Consider the following 21,086-nt stretch of genomic DNA (forward strand, 5'->3'; position numbering starts at 1 on the left):
GCTAATGTTATGGAACATGTCTATTTTAAGTTTAACCCCTATACTGTGTTAAGGTGCTTAATTGTCTCCTATTAATTGCAAATCTAACAAATTCTTAATTGCAGTATCTAACCTTATCATTTGTTCAATTAAAGCATTGCATATCAGTCCCAAAAGATTTTATCAGCTTAATTATTGATATTTACAGTTAATTTGAATATTTACTTTTTACTTTCGGTACTTGAGTACGTTTTAAATCTGATACTTTTGTACTTTTACTCAAGTGATGTTTGAATGGAGGACTTTCTACTTTTACTGGAGTATTTTTTTATTCAGGTATATATACTTTCACTCGAGTATAACTTTTGAGTACTTTTACCACCTCTGTATATATATATATATATATATAATAAAAAAAAAAATAAAAAAAAAAAAAATATATATATATATATATATATATATATATATAAATATATATATATATATATATATATATATATATATATATATATATATATATATATATATATATATATATATATATATATATATATATATATATATATATATATATATATATATATATATACTGGACATTTTAAACATTCAGAAATAGCGTTTTCACAACTGAATGGGGACAATAGGAAATCATTCTTAGTTTTAACTGGGATTAGTATACCGAGAATACTCATACTGAGTATTCCCTGTGATTTGTGTTTAAACATAAAATGTTTATAAATATTGCAGAAGAAAAAAAGACACATAATGAACAGATCAGCTTTTCTGGCCAAACCTACCACAATATCAGTTAAAAAGCATACATGTGATAGATACAGCTTTGATACAATTTCATACTATTTAAAAGCTGTTCCTGAAGGGAATGTCGGATTTGAGTGTTTCTTTCAGACTCAGCGGCAGTGAAGCGTAGTGTCTACACAAGGCAGTTTCAGTTGAACTTAACAGCTTTTTGGGGGGACAGCGGCTCTGAAAATTATTCATAACAACTGCTGCTTTACAAAGAGAGGGATAGAGAGAAAATATCAGCTCAGGCAAACTCTGTTTTAAAATCTGTGCACTTCACTTCATCACACCAGATGGACTTTATAAAAAAGGCACAATAAATTGGCATATTCACTTTCAATGCAATTTTTAGGCCTACTTTGAGATTTTATCCTTGTTGCATGAAAGTATCAGAGTGCTTAAATCAGCTTTTTTATTATTATGTTATGTTTAATACCTCAAAATATACTTATAATTGAAGTTTCAGGTTGATACTTTGTGAATGTTTCTAATCGGGAACTAATTATAAACAGAATATCAATGTGATAACACACTTTAAATACCGTTCATAAATAATTTTAAATTGCATACAGTTTGTCTTTTCAGCGACTGAAATACTATATTTGATGCAATCTGTTTTCATTTATGATATTTTTCTCTGCTTTTCATAATATTAATACTATTTGCGTTGTAAGAATACATTTGAATATAAATGGTGAATTTACTTTAGGGTTTCTTGAATGCAAAAACAAAACCTTGAACACAGGGTTTGACCATAATATTATTTGTCTCATTTCAGATGGCGTATATTTTGTATTACATGGCGATTGTGGGTCATGCTCTTTCTATAGTGTCCCTTCTCATCTCACTGGCCATATTCTTTTATTTCAGGTGAGTTTCCACCTCCTCTTGACTGTCTCCACCCATACGTCTCGAAGAAGGCCAGAAATATCTGCTGCGTAGCTACAGTTCCTTCAGAACGATCAATAAGCCTCTCGATGATGGGTCGCTCAGTTATTTGCTTGTTTTTGGCAGGGCTGTGTGTTGTCTACTCTCAAACATTTTGTCATTTATCAGAGCTGGTGGCGGTGACGGTGTGGAGGTAGAATGCTGCGGTGGCGTCTGAGATTGATTTCATTGACAGAGTCCTCGTTTAAGCTTTTTAAAGAGAGATTTACCAAGAAACTCTCGCTTACCCCATTTATCACAGAGGCCGATTTAAACTGAATAGAAAAGATGGATAGGCTTTCCCGTCAGCATGGTGACACGGAAATGCAGTCTGAAGTTAAACGCATTAACCCTTGAATTATATACGACTCTGGATGAGGCAATTACTTCCACAAAGTCAGGAAAATTAGCATTTTTTTCTGGGTTTGTTGGCTGAATTACCATATACAGTGCCTCGTGAATGCATCAAAATCTAAATCAATCACCAAATAATTATTTGACTGAACTGCAAATCATACATTGAAATGCAATTGATGTTTTATATGCAAACTGAAGCCCAAAGGGAATGATTTCAGTGTGATGTTGTTTTGGTGAAAAAAAACTAATATAAAACAACATTTGCTATTTTGGAATCCTATCAGTTTATACAGATTAAAATCCGTTATACTAACAAGTATGGAATAATTGACTCTGGGCCGTTAAATTATTATCAGTTGTCTGGAAGAGGAAGTTACACCAGACCACCCAATCACTGTCTAGAAAAGGTGCTCCCTAAGAACTTAACACACAAACAAGAAAGGAATAAACATCAGAAGAACTTGGACATGGAGTTTTAATTTGCTGAGAGATTAGGAGAAAGGAACCCAACTACAATTTCTTTACAAACTACATTTTTAATGGTTGTGTTGGATCATATTGGGAAAGAAAAGCAGCCAGTTGTCCAGCATAAATGGGAAAACAGAACAGTTTAAAAAGCAAACATCCATGTAATAAAGATGAGAATGAGGCGGCATCTACAGAGCAAAAAGCTACAGAGCTTTTGTTTTATCTCATTTACTATTGTTTAAAAATGTAGAAATTCACAATAATAAAAGATTGAGTATACGTGCCCAAACGTTTCAATGGTACAGTTGTGTCGACTTCAGTGCTGGGGCCCGTTCCTCGTATCGCTAGCTCAGTTAGCTGGATTTGACTGTTGACGATTTGGTTTGATCTCGGATTGTTTGGTTCTTCAAAGCTCATCTTGGACTTGCTGTCATAGCAACAGGTCCGTCAGCTTAAACCTGCTCCGAAGCAGCTTATTTCATGTAAACTGGATTAAATGGCATCTTGAGGTGATACTGAAAATCTGTCCCAGCCACTGCTAAATTCAAATTGAATTAAAAATGAAATTACAACATTGAAATAAAAATGTAAAGTGCGTACAAATATTATAAAATCGTGAATATGAATAATTGGGAATCATGTTCATCAAAACACATTTAATTTATCTAACTTTTATGTTGGTTTGGTCATTTGTCCAAAGGTCCAGAAATTCGTGTTTTTCTTCTTTGACAAGTTTTTCGCCAGGTGGCTTTTTTAATTATATGATGATTATATGAGCATTGCTGATCGTGGTTTCGAGTATCGATCATCTGCCCTCTTCAGGGAACACAGGCACCAGCAGTGATCTCAGATAACTTAATCCAGATATTTTAATCCAATCCGCAAATTCTTTTCAAGAACCAAATTAGCCAGAGATCAGTTATAGAGATTAAAAGATCTGGGATCTGTCAAATCATCTCAGATTTATTAAGCGAGGTATGAAGAACGGACCCCTGTTCACATGAGTGTTTATTTATACTTTTGTCAGTCACAAATTGCAGTTATTAAAGGGATAGTTCACCCATAAAATATAATTTACTCACCCTCAAGTTGTTACAAACCTGTATGAATTTCTTTCTTCTTCTGAACACAAAAGAAGATATTTAAAAAAAATATGGGTAACCAACCAGTTTATGGACCCCATTGACACGATTCTTCAAAATGTCTTCTTTTGTGTTCAGAAGACAAAAAAGAGTTTGGATCAACTTGAGGGCAAGGAAATGGAGGCAATTTGTATTTTTGGGAGAACTATCCCTTTAAGATGATTAATTTGCCGCTTGAGATGAAAACATCGCCGAACATTGTAGGATTTGTGATTCAGTTCAATGAGCGTGCATGCTTTTATGGACGTTTAAATGATTAGTGATCCTTCTTTTAATCGGACCCAACTGTTTGCCCTCTTGCTTACAGGCTGAAAGAGAAGGGTCATTTGGCTCTGGCATCGCAAAAAACGATAGTTTCTCATCATTATTTTTTATTGAGCGCAAATCCTCGGTGTCCATTTGTCTGGCAGAGCTGCACTAAGCCCTGAGCCAAATGACAAGTAGTATTTGTCAGGTTTTGTGTGTCATTTCATGCTGACGTGGTTTCCGTATGTCTGTATCCCCTTGGGTAAACTTAATTTCATGGGTAATGAAATGTAGGAGCCAAAGAGTCTTTTATACATTAAACGGCACATAAACTTTTGAGTTATATGTCACACAGCTGTATCTGTATTTATTTATCATTATTTTTCTTACTAAGCAATCATTGAAAGATTGAGAGTCAATGTACTCTTAAAGTATTAAAAACATATTTCTATTAAAGCCTAATTTCAACATTTGCACTCAATAAATGCTTGTTTTTGTATTATTTATAAAGTAATTACTTTTCTGTTGTTAGGACACAGAGATTAATTTGATTTAATGATTATGGCATTATGGAATGATTCCTTATGTGCAATTGTAGACCAAAATTACTGGGGAAAGGGAGAGCACTATTTAAAGTGCATTTGGATGCCTTTGGCTTCATTCTGCCTGTCACTAAGCGATCTACAACTTTATCAGTTTTATAAACTTTAGCCAGTTTATGTATTCACAGTTGTAAATATTTTTATTGTGTCAATTATGTTGCATCACATATAATATAATTTGTGTTCAGCTGGTTTGGTACACAATCTGGAAGTGTAACATAGCAACGCTTGTTTTTACGGTGCGATGGTGATATTTACAGGCCGATCTTCTGAGATGTCAAAGTCTTAATGTTGTCTTATTGGGTCCAGATGTGGTGCTCAAAGAGGTACGTGTCAGCATACAGCTGCACTAAGCTTTAATTTATGCCCCACCGAATAATGCCAGAAATATTTGGTTAGGAATATGGGAAATAGCTTTGGAAAATGAGCTCAGCTTTCACTCCCATCCCAGCTTTGCACTCAGCTGATCTCTGCTGGCAATTATAGGTTAAACTGAGTAAAATCATGTGAGTAGCATGACTTTCTTAATTTTGTGATTGCAATGATATTTGATGATGCAGGTGTGGACTTACGTCCCAAATTTGGCATATTTAACAACTCCTGACCGGCAACAAAACAGCATTTCATACTCAGAAATCCTGTTCTCTCCCTGTCTTATTTTTTGATTCTGAATTTTGGTTATGTTGTAAGAAACAAATTAATCTCTATGTTTTTGTTGGCTAAATTGTGATGGCTAGACGACTGGGTCAGAGCATCTCCAAACTGCAGCTCTTGTGGGCTGTTCCCGGTCTGCAGTGGTTAGTATCTATCAAAAGTGCTCCAAGAAAGGAACAGCTGTGACCCGGCCACAGGGTCATGGGCGGCCAAGGCTCATTGATGCACGTGGGGAGCAAAGGCTGGCCCGTGTGGTCCAATCAAACAGATGAGCTACTGGAGCTCAAATTGCTCAAGAAGTTAACGCTGGTTCTGACAGAAAGGTGTCAGAATACACAGTGCATCGCAGTTTGTGCAAATGGGACACTTGTCCACCAACGAAAGTGCCAACAGTCCCTGCCACAAAACAATAAGGAAAGATTTGAGGAGCACAACAATGAATCTGAGATGTTGACTTGGCCTCCAAATTCCCCAGCTCTCAATCCAACCGAGCATCTGTGGGATGTGCTGAACAAACAAGTCCGATTCATGGAGGCCCCACCTCGCAACTTACAGGACTTAAAGGATCTGCTGCTAACATCTTAGTGCCAGATACCACAGCACACCTTCAGGGGTCTAGTGGAGTCCATGGCTCTAGGGGTCAGAGCAGTTTATTGCAGCAAAAGGGGGGCCAACAAAATATTAGGAATAGTTAATAATGTTGTGTCTGGTCAGTGTGTGTGTGTATATATATACTGTATACGTAAAAAAAACTCTGTATATATTTCCCAAGATCACTTTTCCTTAACCTTATAGAAGCTTCATGAATTCTGCTTTAAAATAATGTCTTGCAGTCCCTAAGCAATTAATGGTACAAACCAACCAAACAGGCGCGCATTTCACAATCTTTGACAGTATTTGAAATAAAGCCAGGATGGTCAGGCCTCAGGTGGCGCAAAATTGACATTCTGTTCATGTCATTAAATGGTCATATCATGAGGAATCAAATTTCCCTTTATCTTTTGAGATACAAAGAGTTCATTATACTACTAAAACGTACTGTTACATTACTTCACCAGTCCAAAAAAATCCTTTTATTGAAACTGGGCTGAAAACAATTCTCAATATGAAATCCCTGAGTTCCTGATATTAACATATGACCATCTACTGTATATTTGCACATCAGTGATGCCTGCCAAGCCACATGGTGAGATAATATAGAGGACATTGGGAAATCTTGAGCCGTTTCTGGCTGCGTTTACCATCTACTTTTCTAGATGGGCATATCTGACTGAGAAACGAGCCGCTGAAGTTTATTTTAACGATCTGATCATGACAGATTAATTGTAACAGTCTCGTTTTATGAATCAAAATGTAATGCAGGCTTTGTAAGGAGGCATTTAAAGCAGACAAGGTGGAGCAGATAAAAACTATATTAAAGCTGCCGTGAAGAGGTGCATGGCAAAAGCATGAATGAATGGTCTGATTTATGAATTATTTATTCACCTGTGACAACAGATGTGTAATGCAAATTTTGAAAATGCTGAAAAGAAGCTCAGTGCTTGGGTAAAGATTTCAATCTGTTAGAAGCAGATTGATTTATTGTGTATCTAAACTATCCAAAAAAAAGTTAGTTTGCATCCTGAAATGACCTGTCAAACTGAATTACACTGCAAAAATTCACACAACTGCCTGTCATGAATGATCTGTGATTAATATTTCTTTATCTCCCATCCAGGAGTCTGAGCTGTCAGAGAATCACTCTACACAAGAACTTATTCTTCTCGTACGTGCTCAACTCAGCCTTCACCATCGTCAACCTCATAACTGTGGTCAACAACCCCAAAGTGGTGGAGAGGAATCCGGTACGTGCCCTCAACTCCACAATGCTCATCAAAAGGGCTTTCCACACCGCGCCTAACCCCCGGTTATTGTCGCTCTAAACCCCGCTTTCAATTCTGTGAAAGGATCATTTCACGCCTGAAGTGGGGAAGCACCGTTTTTTACCTGCAGAAACAGGATTAGCACTGCTTTTATGCTGTTAACCCATCATTGCGGTGACAAATGTATACAGTTGAAATGAAGCAGTGTTAAAATGTTACGAATAGATGCTTAGCAACATACAAACGATCACATTCCTCATATGTGGCTGGACCATTTTTACATTTACATTTAATCATTTAGCAGACGCTTTTATCCAAAGCGACTGGTTTTATGGACCAGTCATAAGGGTTTTGTACACATCCTCGGTAAGCTGAATAAATGCACTTTCCATTGGTGTATGGTTTGTTAGGATATGATAATATTTGGTTGAGATACAACTAATTGAAAATCTGGAATATGAGATTGCACACAAAAAAAATCGAAATATTGAGAAAATCACCTTTTAATTTGTACGAATGAGGTCCTTGGCAATGCATATTACTACTAATAATAATTTTTTAATACATTTATGGTAGGAAATTTACAAAATATCTTCATTGAACATGAACTTTACTTAATATCCTAATGAATTTTGGCATGAAATATTTTTTTTTCATTTTGACCAAGCGGCAACCTCCCGCGATCTCTCTTGAAGCCAATACGGAAGTAATGCAAACTGCAATAACTCAACTGGCCACTAGGGACAGGCTCCAGAAGGGAGCAGAATCTCATTGAGCCCCATGTTAAAATTCTCAACTTTAAAGCAGAAAAAAACATGTTTACAGCCTGGTACAAATTGTGGTTTTGGCTTAGAAGGCTAATTTTGATCTTCATGACAACTCTGAGGGGGGTGAATTTTTTTATAACTCATTCGTTTACGTTATATAAAGCCTTAAGATTCTGCATAATAAAGGGCGTGGTTACAAGTGGATAGCCATTTATCCGCCGTCTATAGTTATTACCTCAGCTCCGCGCACATCCCGCCTTTTTGCCCATTTTCTGTTATCCGGGAGTGACACGCGTTGACTCGCTCACAAGATCACAAATATACTTGTGCAACTTATGACTGGTTTTGTGTTCCAGGATCACATATCACATGCTTTGTACAGTCATGGAAATGCCACTCGGTTGTTTCAAGCAATGTTTGGGTCAAATATGGACAAACCTAACCGTTGGGTTTAAAATAAATTTAAACCAACAGTTGGGCTTGTTCGTAAGAGTGTATAAACTTTGTATAATTTTTTAGGGGTAAAACATCAAATGGTGAATGAAAACATAACAATTGGAGTGAAGAAGTGACCGTTTCCTTCTTTCCTATATAGTCTGAAACATATTCTCTTAGTATAGGGTTAATTGTACAGTCTATTCCATTTATCCACGGTTTAGAATGACCCAGGGTTATTTAGGTGTGAAATGTAGGCGTGAAAACCCCTATCCGCTTGTTAAGTCGTGACGTAAGGAACGCCGTTTCTGAGTCCAAGCCTCAACTCGTTTCACTTGAGAATGCCATTGACGCCCGTTTATGAGCGCATTTTTTCATATTAAACATCAAACATTTAAAAAAGTTAAACATTTGAAATACTTACAGTCTACACAACAGTCTCCATGGTCACAGCGTTACAGACATTAATATTTTAATGATTTATAAAAGATGAATCACTGTCTGGCCATCTGGAATTATGGTATGGAGTAAAAGGTTATTATTATAACTTTTTTGTAGTATTACACCACATTGTGTGTGTATATTAGCACCGTTTGTAGTTTTTCTTGTGGTATAAGATAGAGCGTTTGGACCCGGAGGCGCTGCCGTGTGACGTCAGCCTTAACAACCACATTGTTTGGTTTTCGTTTTTTTTTTTATAGGAGGAAAATCTATCTATCTATATATCTATATATCTATCTATCTATCTATCTATCTATCTATCTATCTATCTATCTATCTATCTATCTATCTATCTATCTATCTATCTATCTATCTATCTATCTATCTATCTATCTATCTATCTATCTATCTATCTGTCTGTCTGTCTGTCTGTCTGTCGGTCCGTCCGTCCGTCCGTCCGTCCGTCCGTCCGTCCGTCCGTCCGTCCGTCCGTCCGTCCGTCCGTCCGTCCGTCCGTCCGTCCGTCCGTCCGTCCGTCCGTCCGTCCGTCCGTCCGTCCGTCCGTCCATCCATAGAGAGAGAGAGAGAGAGAGAGACTGAGATTTATTTAGTATATTCAAGTAATAACTGAGAAAAATATTACTTTAATAATATTATTTTTTTATTTAATTTAAATGTATGGGTTGACAGAGTACCCATGCTTTATTATGTGTATTTATTAGGGGAAAAAATGCTTATGTTTGTGTAAAGGTCACAAAAAGATTTTACAGTTAAGAAGAAACACATATTTAGTACACCATAAAAGGTCATATTGTTTAATTCACATTGTATTTCCATTGCTTGGAATAGGATGGTTTCAGTTTTTTCTCTCTATGGAGGAATGCATAAATCTGCCACATTGGAATGCACTGCATGATCTAAGAGGTGTGGTGAAGAGATGCGTTTCAAGAGAAACATTCACTTTTAGCTACTGTACCCAATTTGATCAAGGAGAATTGCCTATTTATTTATTTTTTCTAATATACCAATATTATGAGAAAAAAACTAATAAAAAGTGAGACAGTCTAAAACGATATTGCACGATATTGCATTTTGAAGTTCTGAAAGGACTGGGGTGCAGCAGAGGTGTAGTTTTAGGGTTTCAGAAAGATCTTAATCATTGTTCTTACTCGCCTAAAAATATTGGGTTGTGTCTGAGAGATTATTATTGCATCCATCAGACTCCTTCATTTTAAAACCTAACGTCGCTTTGCCTGTCATGCTTTCTCAAAATGATTTTTTTGGGGGCCAGTGTAATGCAGATGTGCATTCTTTTGAGGGTGGGGGTGAATTCTCTATGTTTAATTTACGGTATCCTTGTTCCATCTGAAGAACAAGCTCCTTCTGTTTTTACTTCCAACTCCAGTGAGTCGAGCCACAGTCAGCACAGAATGCATTTCCAGCCTGAAGGAGAAGAGGTTACAATTAGGGTTTAGTTTAGACTTAAACCCTTTGTTTCTAACATAAGCCGTGCTTAGTCTGACAAGAATGTCAATACACGTCAAGGACATCACAATCAAAGTAAAAAAGCATTGACTTCTAAAAGAAAAGTTGGGGTTCATAACGTGTGTGAGGACTTGCTGCCAGTTGCGTGGGTGCAGCAGGCAGAAGAGAGCTATGGACATATGGTAAAAAGTTAATCTGGATGACTGATGGGTTGTTGGGAGGTGTGTGTGATTCAGCTCAGCGGATTGAGAATAGACACTTTGCCAGGATTTTCTAATTAAAACTGCACACATGTTTATTTCAAAGCAGTCAGGCAACTCAAAAATTCAGAGTAAGGGATCGTCCAGGCCAGGTTAAACATCAAAATGGTATTCTGAAGGTATCTACTATCTTCTTAGCAGACGAATAGCAGATTTTGAAACCTGTCAGATTTAATTTAAGTAACTACTCTCGCATGGCCAGACCTTCAGACTGATAGTAGAAGGTCTGGACTCTTTTATTGGCAGTCTGACTGGCATGTAAAGCAATCAATCACACTTTGTTTTGTTCAGCATCATTTGTAGGGGTGTGAAAAATGTGGTCAATGTCCCTACAATAGCAGACCGTCTTGTAAAACTTTTGGAGGTTAAAGAGTCTATGCCATGAACTTCACATACTTTTGAAAATCCACTGTTCACTTGATCCTGATAAGCGCTCATTCGCAGTTGTAAATACAAGGGCTTTTGGCATCACAATGGCTATTTTTCTAGGCAGACGTTTGAATTCTACTGGATTTCCGGGAGATGTGCGTGTTGCGTTCTTCAACGAATAATAAAATGCAACTCAGTTTATAATCTTACATAGTTAAGATAGCAAAATAAACAGACTTTTACAAGAAAGGAGAAAATGCTGCTCATAGTTTTAAGTTGTGCATCCATACAACCTTTTTTGATGAAAATCCATATATAATTTGGCTAATACTAAAACAATATTTGGATCAGTGTTTGTTCAATATGCTAGTTAGGCTTTCAAAACACTTTTCGCTGTTGTTTAAGGTTTTATAATATGGTCAGTTAATTTTGCATATTGCTGTGCATATGCAGTTCATGAAAATGATATTAATAAACATAAATGTTTTCAATCACCTGAGTACTACTGCAGTAGATCAGTAAAGGGATAGTTACCCCAAAAATATATCACTAATGTCATTAATTACCCTCATGAAGAGGGCATAAAACTAATCCATATGAATTTAGCGGTTTAGTCTACATTTTCTGAAGAGACACGATCATTATATGATGAACAGATTTAATTTAGGCTTTTTTCACATTTAAACATTCATCAACTCACATATCAGTTGTTTTAACGGAAGTTCAAGCATGTTTGCTTGACGTTCAAAAACCAACGAGGTTCATTCTCGTGTTACGCGTTACATTCGAGCTTCCACGAGAACCAATGAGGTTCATTCTCGTGTTACGCGTCACATTCGAGCTTCCACGAGAACCAATGAGGTTCATTCTCGTGTTACACATCACGTTTGAGCTTCTGCAAGAACCAATGAGGTTTATTCTCGTGTTACGCGTCACATTCGAGCTTCCACGAGAACCAATGAGGTTCATTCTCGTGTTACACATCACGTTTGAGCTTCTGCAAGAACTAATGAGGTTTATTCTTGTTTTACGCATCACGTTTGAGCTTCCGCGAGAACCGATGAGGTTCATTCTCGTGTTACGCGTCACATTTGAGCTTCCACGAGAACCAATGAGGTTCATTCTTGTGTTACACATCACGTTTGAGCTTCTGCAAGAACCAATGAGGTTTATTCTTGTGTTACGCATCACATTTGAGCTTCTGCAAGAACCAATGAGGTTTATTCTTGTGTTACGCATCACATTTGAGCTTCGGCGAGAACCAATGAGGTTCATTCTTTTCTCACGCATCACATTTGCGCTTCAATAAGAACTGATGATCTCTTTGTGAACTTTTTGAAGCATCAGAGTGTCAGCTGTCAACGGAGGGACTAAAAGTTATCAAATATATCTTAAGTCTTCCACGTTTAGAACATAGGCATGATGTTTAATAATACATTTTTGGGTGAACTATCTCTTTAATTCTTAACTAGCTAGACCATAACCAGCATAAATTAGTTTGGACATTGTAATTTATGCTGGTGTAAGCTGGTCTTTTTTTAGCAGGACTGTCCTGTCAGATTTCATTTTTGCCTGAATTGCTTGGTGCAGTGAAACTTTAAGCACCCGTCTACTTCGTTCTCTCACTTTTCTCCCTCCACAGATTGGCTGCAAGGTGCTGCACTTCTTCCACATGTACATGCTGGGCTGTAACTATTTCTGGATGCTCTGTGAGGGGATTTACCTGCACACGCTGATTGTGGTGGCCGTATTTGCCGAGGAGCAGCATCTGCATTGGTATTATCTTCTGGGCTGGGGTGAGTCTCCAGCAGCTCTGCTCCCTCTGTCCATCTGAACACAGCTCCCAATTTTGCTTTCCCGTCTGTCAGCAAACTTTGAATTGTAAATATGAACACCCTCCCTATTTGCTAAGCACTGAGTGTATCGTGTCCTGTTTTCAAAGGCAGCTGTTTCATCAGTCTTTGCTCCATAATTTATTGGCTACATTTGCTCGTGGTCATGTCCTCCTGCTCCATAAACAGAAAACACTGTCGCTGGCACAAACACTTGTTTAAAGACAGACAAATCAGCCGATCCACATTTAGGACACAATGTGCTGGACATTTGTGGATGTTTGGGGTCATGGTTTATTTCACATTGTGATGTACTTTACTGCTCCCACTGACAGTTTTATTAGGACGGTTTATTGAAGATCAAGGCTAAACTATCTTCTTTCACCTGTTCTCTGTGTTAGCAGTGACATGGGTTAGGAAGTAGCCTGATAAATAGACCAAAAAAAAGCCTTCAATTGTGGAGCATTATTAAAGATTGTGAGATAACGCTGTGCCGGATCATCCATTCCTAAAGGGAGAAAAGACAGCCCTGGACCATCTGTAGAAAATCTGCCTCGTGGCTTTTCGAGCTGTCCTGAGGATATTCAAAGCCGCTATGTTAAAATTTCTTAACGTTACAGGAATATGTCACCCAAACATACGTCATTATCTTGTTGTTTTACCCTACATTACTTGCTTTTGACTATGAAAAACAAATGGAAAATGTTTGAAGTATGTCCAAGCCACACATTTCCATATAACTGAAGTGAATTAGGGGGAAAACACTTGTCTGGCTATCACCAGATCAAGCTCAAAAGATTGAACATTGGTCTGGGGAGTCTGCTCTGTATTTTCTGCTGTACAAAAGGAGTGATCAACGAGCATTATTCGAATGACCCTGTATGCAATTGGATAGTCCTTCGATCAATCAGACCACAAGTGGCGTGATCAACGGGCAACGACCCATTGCTTCTCTATCCGTCATCATGTTAAACCCAGTCTGCGATTGGTTCCTGCAAAAGTGTAACAGAAGTAGTAGAAATGAATGTACAGGTTTACAGACTGAGTTGCTCTGTGGAATCAAATCGCCGGCAGATCAGGCTGGGTTTAACACCATTAAATGCATCATATAGTTCATATGATCTATGCATTATTATTATTATTCAATAACTTTGGGGGAGAAACAGGCTGAAATGTAAGTAGTCATGTACTGATAATCGTCCCCTCATCATTCATCAAGGACAACTATTTATTTAGTCTATAAATGCTGAGCCTGTAAAACACGGTAAATACTCAAAAGACTCAAGTTACGCATCTCACGTGGTCATGGCTTGCCGTCTAATAACAGTTACAGCGTTATCATTCATTTTGCATTAGAGGGATACTATTTTGTGTTTGACTAATGTCACAATTCTCCTTTCAACAGGATTCCCCTTGGTGCCTGCATCCATCCATGCTGTGGCGAGAAAGAAATACTTTGATGACAAGTGAGTAATGTTCACTGCTTTTCAGCAGTAAATACAGAAGACAGGCCAGGTTCAGTGGACAGTGGGTCTGATATGGGATTTATTATATTTTCCACTAGCTGCTGGATGAGTGTGGAGACCCATCTGCTCTATGTGGTTCACGGCCCCATCATGGCAGCTTTATTAGTGAGTCAGCACTATTTATTTATTATCGATTATATTGAGCTTTGCATATATTCACATAGCATTTATCAGAAATCTGGCTCTGAATAATCCATTTTAATCATGAAACAAACGTAATTTTGAGAAAGATAAACATGTTATGTTCTTAGTGCCGCAAATGACAAATATTGCATTTAACATCTCATTAGATCGCGTTTCTGTTCAAATTCCATTATCGTGTTCATTCACAGTTAATCAAGCTTAATTGTGTTAACTATGTGTGAAATTAAAATCTAAATAGAGCATGTTAGTTAAAGATTGTTTGGGTTTCATTTTAATATCTTTTTTATGTTGTAGGTCAATTTATTCTTTCTGCTGAACATAGTACGGGTCTTAGTTACCAAACTGAGAGATACGCACCGAGCCGAGTCTAACATGTATATGAAGGCGGTGAGGGCCACCCTCATTCTGGTGCCCTTATTGGGCATTCAGTTCGTCATCTTTCCTTGGCGGCCAGAGAACCGCTTGGCAGGAGAGATATACGATTACATCATGCACATATTAATGCATTACCAGGTAACTCAGACTGAATGCTAACTCTTTTAACTTGTCCAAGACACCTAAAAATGGTTAACACTTCCATATTTTCTATTTTGCAAGGGATTGCTGGTGGCAACCATATTCTGTTTTTTCAATGGAGAGGTAAGCTGATTAAAATCCTTATAAAGAGATATTTCACCCCATATTGCAAATTCTTATATTGTTTACTCACCCTCATGTGGTTTGGCTCAATTTGTGATGAATATTATTTTGATATTTTCCATGCAAAAATCATTAAAAGCCCATAAAAGTAGTCCATACAACAGTTCCTTCACACTCAAACCAAAAAATAGTGCAGCAAGTTGTAATATCAAAAGTCATTGGTTGTATTGCAACCAAAAATGAGTCGCCAATGTGAATATGTGGCGTGGAGAATGACAGATTATCAGTGAAAATTTATTAAAAACTTAGTTTTTAAAAAAAAATACTTTTTCAAATATTACCTATCAGTGTGTAATATAGTTATTTGTGATTGTAAAATAGTTTATGTCTTCAAAAAGAAAGAATCTATTCTAAATAGCTGAAGCCAGTCGTCAGCAATTCCAGTCTCACTTCCTGTTATATACCTGTGTAAAATGGTCACAAATTTGCATAATACCAGCCTATGGTCTTCATTGTTTGACTCGCCCTCAAAAACTGTAGCCTCAAACACATCGTCGACATGGTTTTCAGTGCTGCGAATCAAATCCACTTTGCTGCACTTTAAAAACGACACCATCGCTACTGTTCAATTCACTGTGTATCAAGTTCTGAGGAAGCTTCTGGAGCTGAACTTCAGATATGGTAATGAGGGTTTCGTCTTCAACTCACGCTGTAAGCGATAGACCAATCAGAACAGAGATTGAATCTTCAAATTAACCATTTTCAGACTCAAATGGGACAAATGAGGTGATGCTACAATGTATATTATGATAAAATTGAAGTGTCTTTAACCTTGGGTGAATGTGAACATTTTGTAGGAGTAATCTAAAGCAAAATTAGGAACCTTTGAAATAGCATAATAAAGGCACTTTAAAACTAATCAGAAAATGCCTGTCATCCTCATAAAAGGGGCTAAATGTAAGCGACCCCCTACCCCCCTCCTCCCCCTGTGTGAAGGACATGACCTTTGAGATAGCTTGACGTTTTGTCCAAGTGGCTGGTGTTCAGGAACTCAGTCAGGCGTTCAGCAAGTTTCTGGGTGAATACCTGGCCATGTTGTGCAACTGACACATTGATTCAGACATGGTTGATGCCACTTTCCTCCATGATCTGTCATGGTGCACATATGTTGTGATGTTTACTGTTACTGCTTTTCAGTCAATGTGAAAATCACGCTTTGCATTAACTTAATTAAAAAAGATTAGGTAAAAAAAAAAAAATGTTAGCACTCGTATATAGTATGTATAGTTTGGGGTCATTTATATATTTTTTAAAGAAATACCAAGAATGTGCAGAATGATGCAGAAAAACACACTTCAACTGTTTTCAACATTGATAATAAATGTTACTTATGAATCAAATCAGTAAATGGGAAGATTTCTGTAATAGTACTAATAAACTGAATATGTTTCAGTACACAATTACCAGATTCATATATCATCAATAAATACAGTTTCTTTTATTCTCTTTTATTTGAAGTAATTGAATAATCATTGTTTAACAATGTTCATGCTTTAATGCATTTAATTAATTTCACAAAGAACAGATTTAAGCTGATTCTAAAGCAATTTAGATTAACACACTTTAAAAATATGTCTGATTAAAAAAACAAATCAATGTGCATAGTTAATAAACTAATCTTGCCTGTTTCATTTATGTATGACAAAAAAAACTAAATGTAATGTGATGCATATTTGTCTCTGTTAAAACTATATGCAATTCAAATACATAAATCTTAAAATTGGCATGAAATAGAAGTTAGTTGTTTCTTCCACTAATTGTTACAGTTTTATACACTCACCTAAAAGATTATTAGGAACACCTGTTCAATTTCTCATTAATGCAATTATCTAATCAACCAATCACATGGCAGTTGCTTCAGTGCATTTAGGGGTGTGGTCCTGGTCAAGACAATCTCCTGAACTCCAAACTGAATGTTAGAATGGGAAAGAAAGGTGATTTAAGCAATTTTGAGCGTGGCATGGTTCTTGGTGCAGACGGGCCGGTCTGAGTATTTCACATCTGCTCAGTTACTGGGATTTTCACGCACAACCATTTCTAGAGTTTACAAAGAATGGTGTGAAAAGGGAAAAACATCCAGTATGCGGCAGTCCTGTGGGCAAAAATGGCTTGTTGATGCTCGAGGTCAGAGGAGAATGGGCCGACTGATTCAAGCTGATAGAAGAGCAACTTTGACTGAAATAACCACTCTTTACAACTGAGGTATGCAGCAAAGCATTTGTGAAGCAACATCACGCACAACCTTGAGGCAGATGAGCACAATTTGCACGAGCTCACCAAAACTGGACAGTTGAAGACTGGAAAAATGTCACCTGGTCTGATGAGTCTTGATTTCTGTTGAGCCATTCAGATGGTAGAGTCAGAATAAACAGAATGAGAACATGGATCCATCATGCCTTGTTACCACTGTGCTGGCTGGTGGTGGTGGTGTAATGGTGTGGGGGATGTTTATTGGCACACTTTAGGCCCCTTAGTGCCAATTGGGCATCGTTTAAATGCCACAGACTACCTGAGCATTGTTTCTGACCATGTCCATCCCTTTATGACCCCCATGTACCCATCTTCTGATGGCTACTTCCAGCAGGATAATGCACCATGTCACAAAGCTCGAATCATTTCAAATTGGTTTCTTGAACATGACAATGAGTTCACTTCAAGATGCTATCCTATCAATACGGGCTAACATTTCTAAAGAATGCTTTCAGCACCTTGTTGAATCAATGCCATGTAGAATTAAGGCAGTTCTGAAGGCGAAAGGGGGTCAAACACAGTATTAGTATGGAGTTCCTAATAATCCTTTAGGTGAGTGTATATTTGAGTGAAACTACTTCTCCAACCAGAAAAAATGTAGGTCGATCTCATGTAAGTGACAGGGTTCCCCACCCTCATGCCAGTAAACACATCATCAGAGAAGAAAAGAGATGTCACTGCAAAAGGAAGTTATTTTAAGTAAAGATTACGAGGGAACAAGAAATAATGATGTGCCTGTATAAATCATTTGTAATAAATACTGCAATATTCCTTAAAAAATAAAAACGTATATAATCTGATTAAGACTTTTTCTGTTGCATTGTACTGACACTAATATAAATCTCTCAAGGGTCATCGTAGTCACAAAGGATGGAGGCGTTTCTCATGTCATGCGTTTTCACATTCACCGAACATCTATTTGAAAGCCAGACGTGTTCAATGTGTCTCTTGACGTGAGGGGGTGCATGAAAAGAGTATTAAGTGGCAGTAAATACTAACAGGCACGTCAAAGCGCATTTGCCAGACTTGAGGAAAACAGACTTAGAGCACTTATGCATGACAAAACCAAAACAATGAAGACACAGTTTCATTAGAATACTCAGCATGAGGTTCCTGGCACAAACTTGAATGGAATGAATTAGCGCCTTTCATTCGCCTATGTGTAAGTCATGTTTTATACATGCTGAATTATTTCTGGGCCTGGAAAATGGGTCAATTATTAGCTTATGCATGAGCAGCCAGCTCGCATCAGCATCAGCGCGTCTACAAACTATTTGGATGTGTCCTAAGCACAGATCCTGTTTCAGGACAATAAAAGGAGCACTGACACAGAATAATATTTTCTTTGTGGTGGTGTTTGTTTACCTCAGCGTAATGATTCGTTCTCGTCTAATGTCCTTTCCCTGATCCAATATCCCTCTTTGTGTTAAAAATACACAGAGCGCTAATTGGCGCATCAAAATCAGTTACGATAATAATAGAGTAATATAATTCCCACATTCTGACAAAGGTCAATACAAAAATGTTTTAATTAATACTAAAATTATGGTCAAAGCATATTTATGTCAAATTAACATTTTTCATTAAAGGGGACCTTTTATGCCCTTTTCCCAAAGTTTTAATTTAGTATTCATGCTTCAGTAAACAAAACAAAAAAACATTTCTGTCAGAACCACTATCGTCAAAGATGATAGACAATTAGCATACAGTTTAGATTGGCGGTATGGCTCTGTTCTGGGCAAGCACAGCCTAAGGATAAGAACAGGGAGGGCAGTGATGACCCCCCTTAGGGTAAACAGAACAGAACCAACAATGTATTGTAGATATCATTAATCTTTTACAACCTACAACCTAATTCGGGAATTTAGTCTGATCCAGGTTCAGGGGAAATCAGAATACCAAATCCTGACTGGACAACAGGAGGAGCTGGGGATGGAGGATGGTAAATGAGCTCTGGAGAAGGCGATAGATGCTGAAAGTACTGCAAGAGCTTATAAAGTGGGTATAGAAAGTATCCAGACCCCATTAAATTTTTAACTCTTTTCACTCTGTTAAATTGCATTAAATAGCCATTTGCTAAAATAATTTAAGCTTTTTTTCTCATTAATGAACACACAGTACCCCATTTTTACAGAAAAACACAGAATAGTTCAATTTTTTGCAGATTTATTAAAAAACGAAAAACTTAAATATCACATGGTCCTAAGTATTCCGACCCTTTGCTCAGTATTTAGTAGAAGCACTCTTTTGATCTAATACAGCCATGAGTCTTTTTGGGAAAGTTTTTCACACCTGGATTTGGGGATCCTCTGGCATTCCTCTTTGCAGATCCTCTCCAGTTCTGTCAGGTTGGATGGTAAACGTTGGTGGACAGCCATTTTCAGGTCTCTCCAGAGATGCTCTATTGCGTTTAAGTCAGGGCTCTGGCTGGGCCATTCAAAAACAGTCACAGAGTTGTTGTGAAGCCACTCATTCGTTATTTTAGCTGTGTGCTTAGGGTCATTGTCTTGTTGGAAGGTGAACCTTCGGCCCAGTCTGAGGTCTTGAGCACTCTGGAGAAGGTTTTCATCCAGGATATCCCAGTACTTGGCCGCATTCATCTTTCCCTCGATTGCAACCAGTCGTCCTGTCCCTGCAGCTGAATAACACCTCCACAGCATGATGCTGCCACCACCATGCTTCACTGTTGGGACTGTTTTGGACAGGTGATATTTTTCTCCACAAATACCACTTAGAATTAAGGCCAAAAAGTTCTATCTTAGTGTCATTAGACCAGAGAATATTACTTCTCACCTTCTTGGAGTCCTTCAGGTGTTTTTTTTTTTTTTTAGCAAACTTCATGCAGGCTTTCATTTGTCTTGCACTGAGGAGAGGCTTCCGTCTGAGTTTTGCTCCGGAGTTTTGCGGAATATATGGCTCTTCCCACTCTGCCATAAAGCCCCGACTGGTGGAGGGCTGCAGTGATGTTTGACTTTCTACAACTTTCTCCCATCTCCCAACTGCATTTCTGGAGCTCAGCCACAGTGATCTTTGGGTTCTCCTTTATCTCTCTCACCAAGGCTCTTCTCCCCCGATAGCTCAGCTCATAGATCTTCTCCCCCGATCACTGCAGCCCTCCAAACAGCTCTAGGAAGGGTTCTGGTTGTCCCAAACGTCTTCCATTAAAGGATTATTGAGGTCACTGTGCTCTTAGGAACCTTACGTGCAGCAGAATCTTTTTAGCAAACTAAAAAATAGAGAATTTTACAGAATGTAAAATACAGAATTTTACAGATTTTTTTTTTTTTTTTTTTGTAACCATGGCCAGATCTGTGCCTTGCCACAATTCTGTCTCTGAGCTCTTCAGGTAGTTTCTTTGACCTCATGATTCTCATTTGCTCTGACATGCACTGAGCTGTAAGGTCTTGTATAGAAAGGTGTGTGGCTTTCCTAATCAAGTCCAATCAGTATAATCAAACACAGCTGGACTCAAATGAAGGTGTAACCATCTCAAGGATGATCAGAAGAAATGGACAGAATCTGAGTTAAATATATGAATGTCACTGCAAAGGGTCTGAATACTTAGGACCATGTGATATTTCAGTTTTCTTTTTTATAAAGCTGAAAAAATGTCAACAGTTCTGTGTTTTTCTGTCAATAGGGTGCTGTGTGTACATTAATGGAAAAAAAATGAACTTGAACTAAAATGATTTTAGCAAATGGCTGCAATTTAACAAAGTGTGAAAAATTTAGGAGGGTCTGAATACTTTCAGTATCCACTGTATATGTATTCTGTGATAGAAGTCATATTTTTTACATATTTGACATTGTTGCAGCTCCTCTCTTCCCAGACTGTTTAGT

The 21,086-nt window shown here is 37.6% G+C and overlaps 1 protein-coding gene across 1 annotated transcript in view; it reads left to right on the forward strand.

Annotated features, from left to right (window-relative positions):
• The window catches only part of calcr (calcitonin receptor), an 82,718-nt gene that overhangs the window by 55,226 nt on the left and 6,406 nt on the right, over positions 1-21,086 (forward strand). Inside the window, exons 9-15 of the mRNA XM_067425496.1 lie at positions 1,559-1,650; positions 6,894-7,020; positions 12,438-12,591; positions 14,033-14,093; positions 14,192-14,258; positions 14,592-14,810; positions 14,895-14,936. Of these exons, the coding sequence (XP_067281597.1) occupies positions 1,559-1,650; positions 6,894-7,020; positions 12,438-12,591; positions 14,033-14,093; positions 14,192-14,258; positions 14,592-14,810; positions 14,895-14,936 (762 nt within the window). The remainder of the gene's footprint in view (positions 1-1,558; positions 1,651-6,893; positions 7,021-12,437; positions 12,592-14,032; positions 14,094-14,191; positions 14,259-14,591; positions 14,811-14,894; positions 14,937-21,086) is intronic.

This window comes from Pseudorasbora parva, chromosome 19, assembly GCF_024679245.1.
Source record: "Pseudorasbora parva isolate DD20220531a chromosome 19, ASM2467924v1, whole genome shotgun sequence".
In the NCBI taxonomy this organism is placed as follows: domain Eukaryota; kingdom Metazoa; phylum Chordata; class Actinopteri; order Cypriniformes; family Gobionidae; genus Pseudorasbora; species Pseudorasbora parva.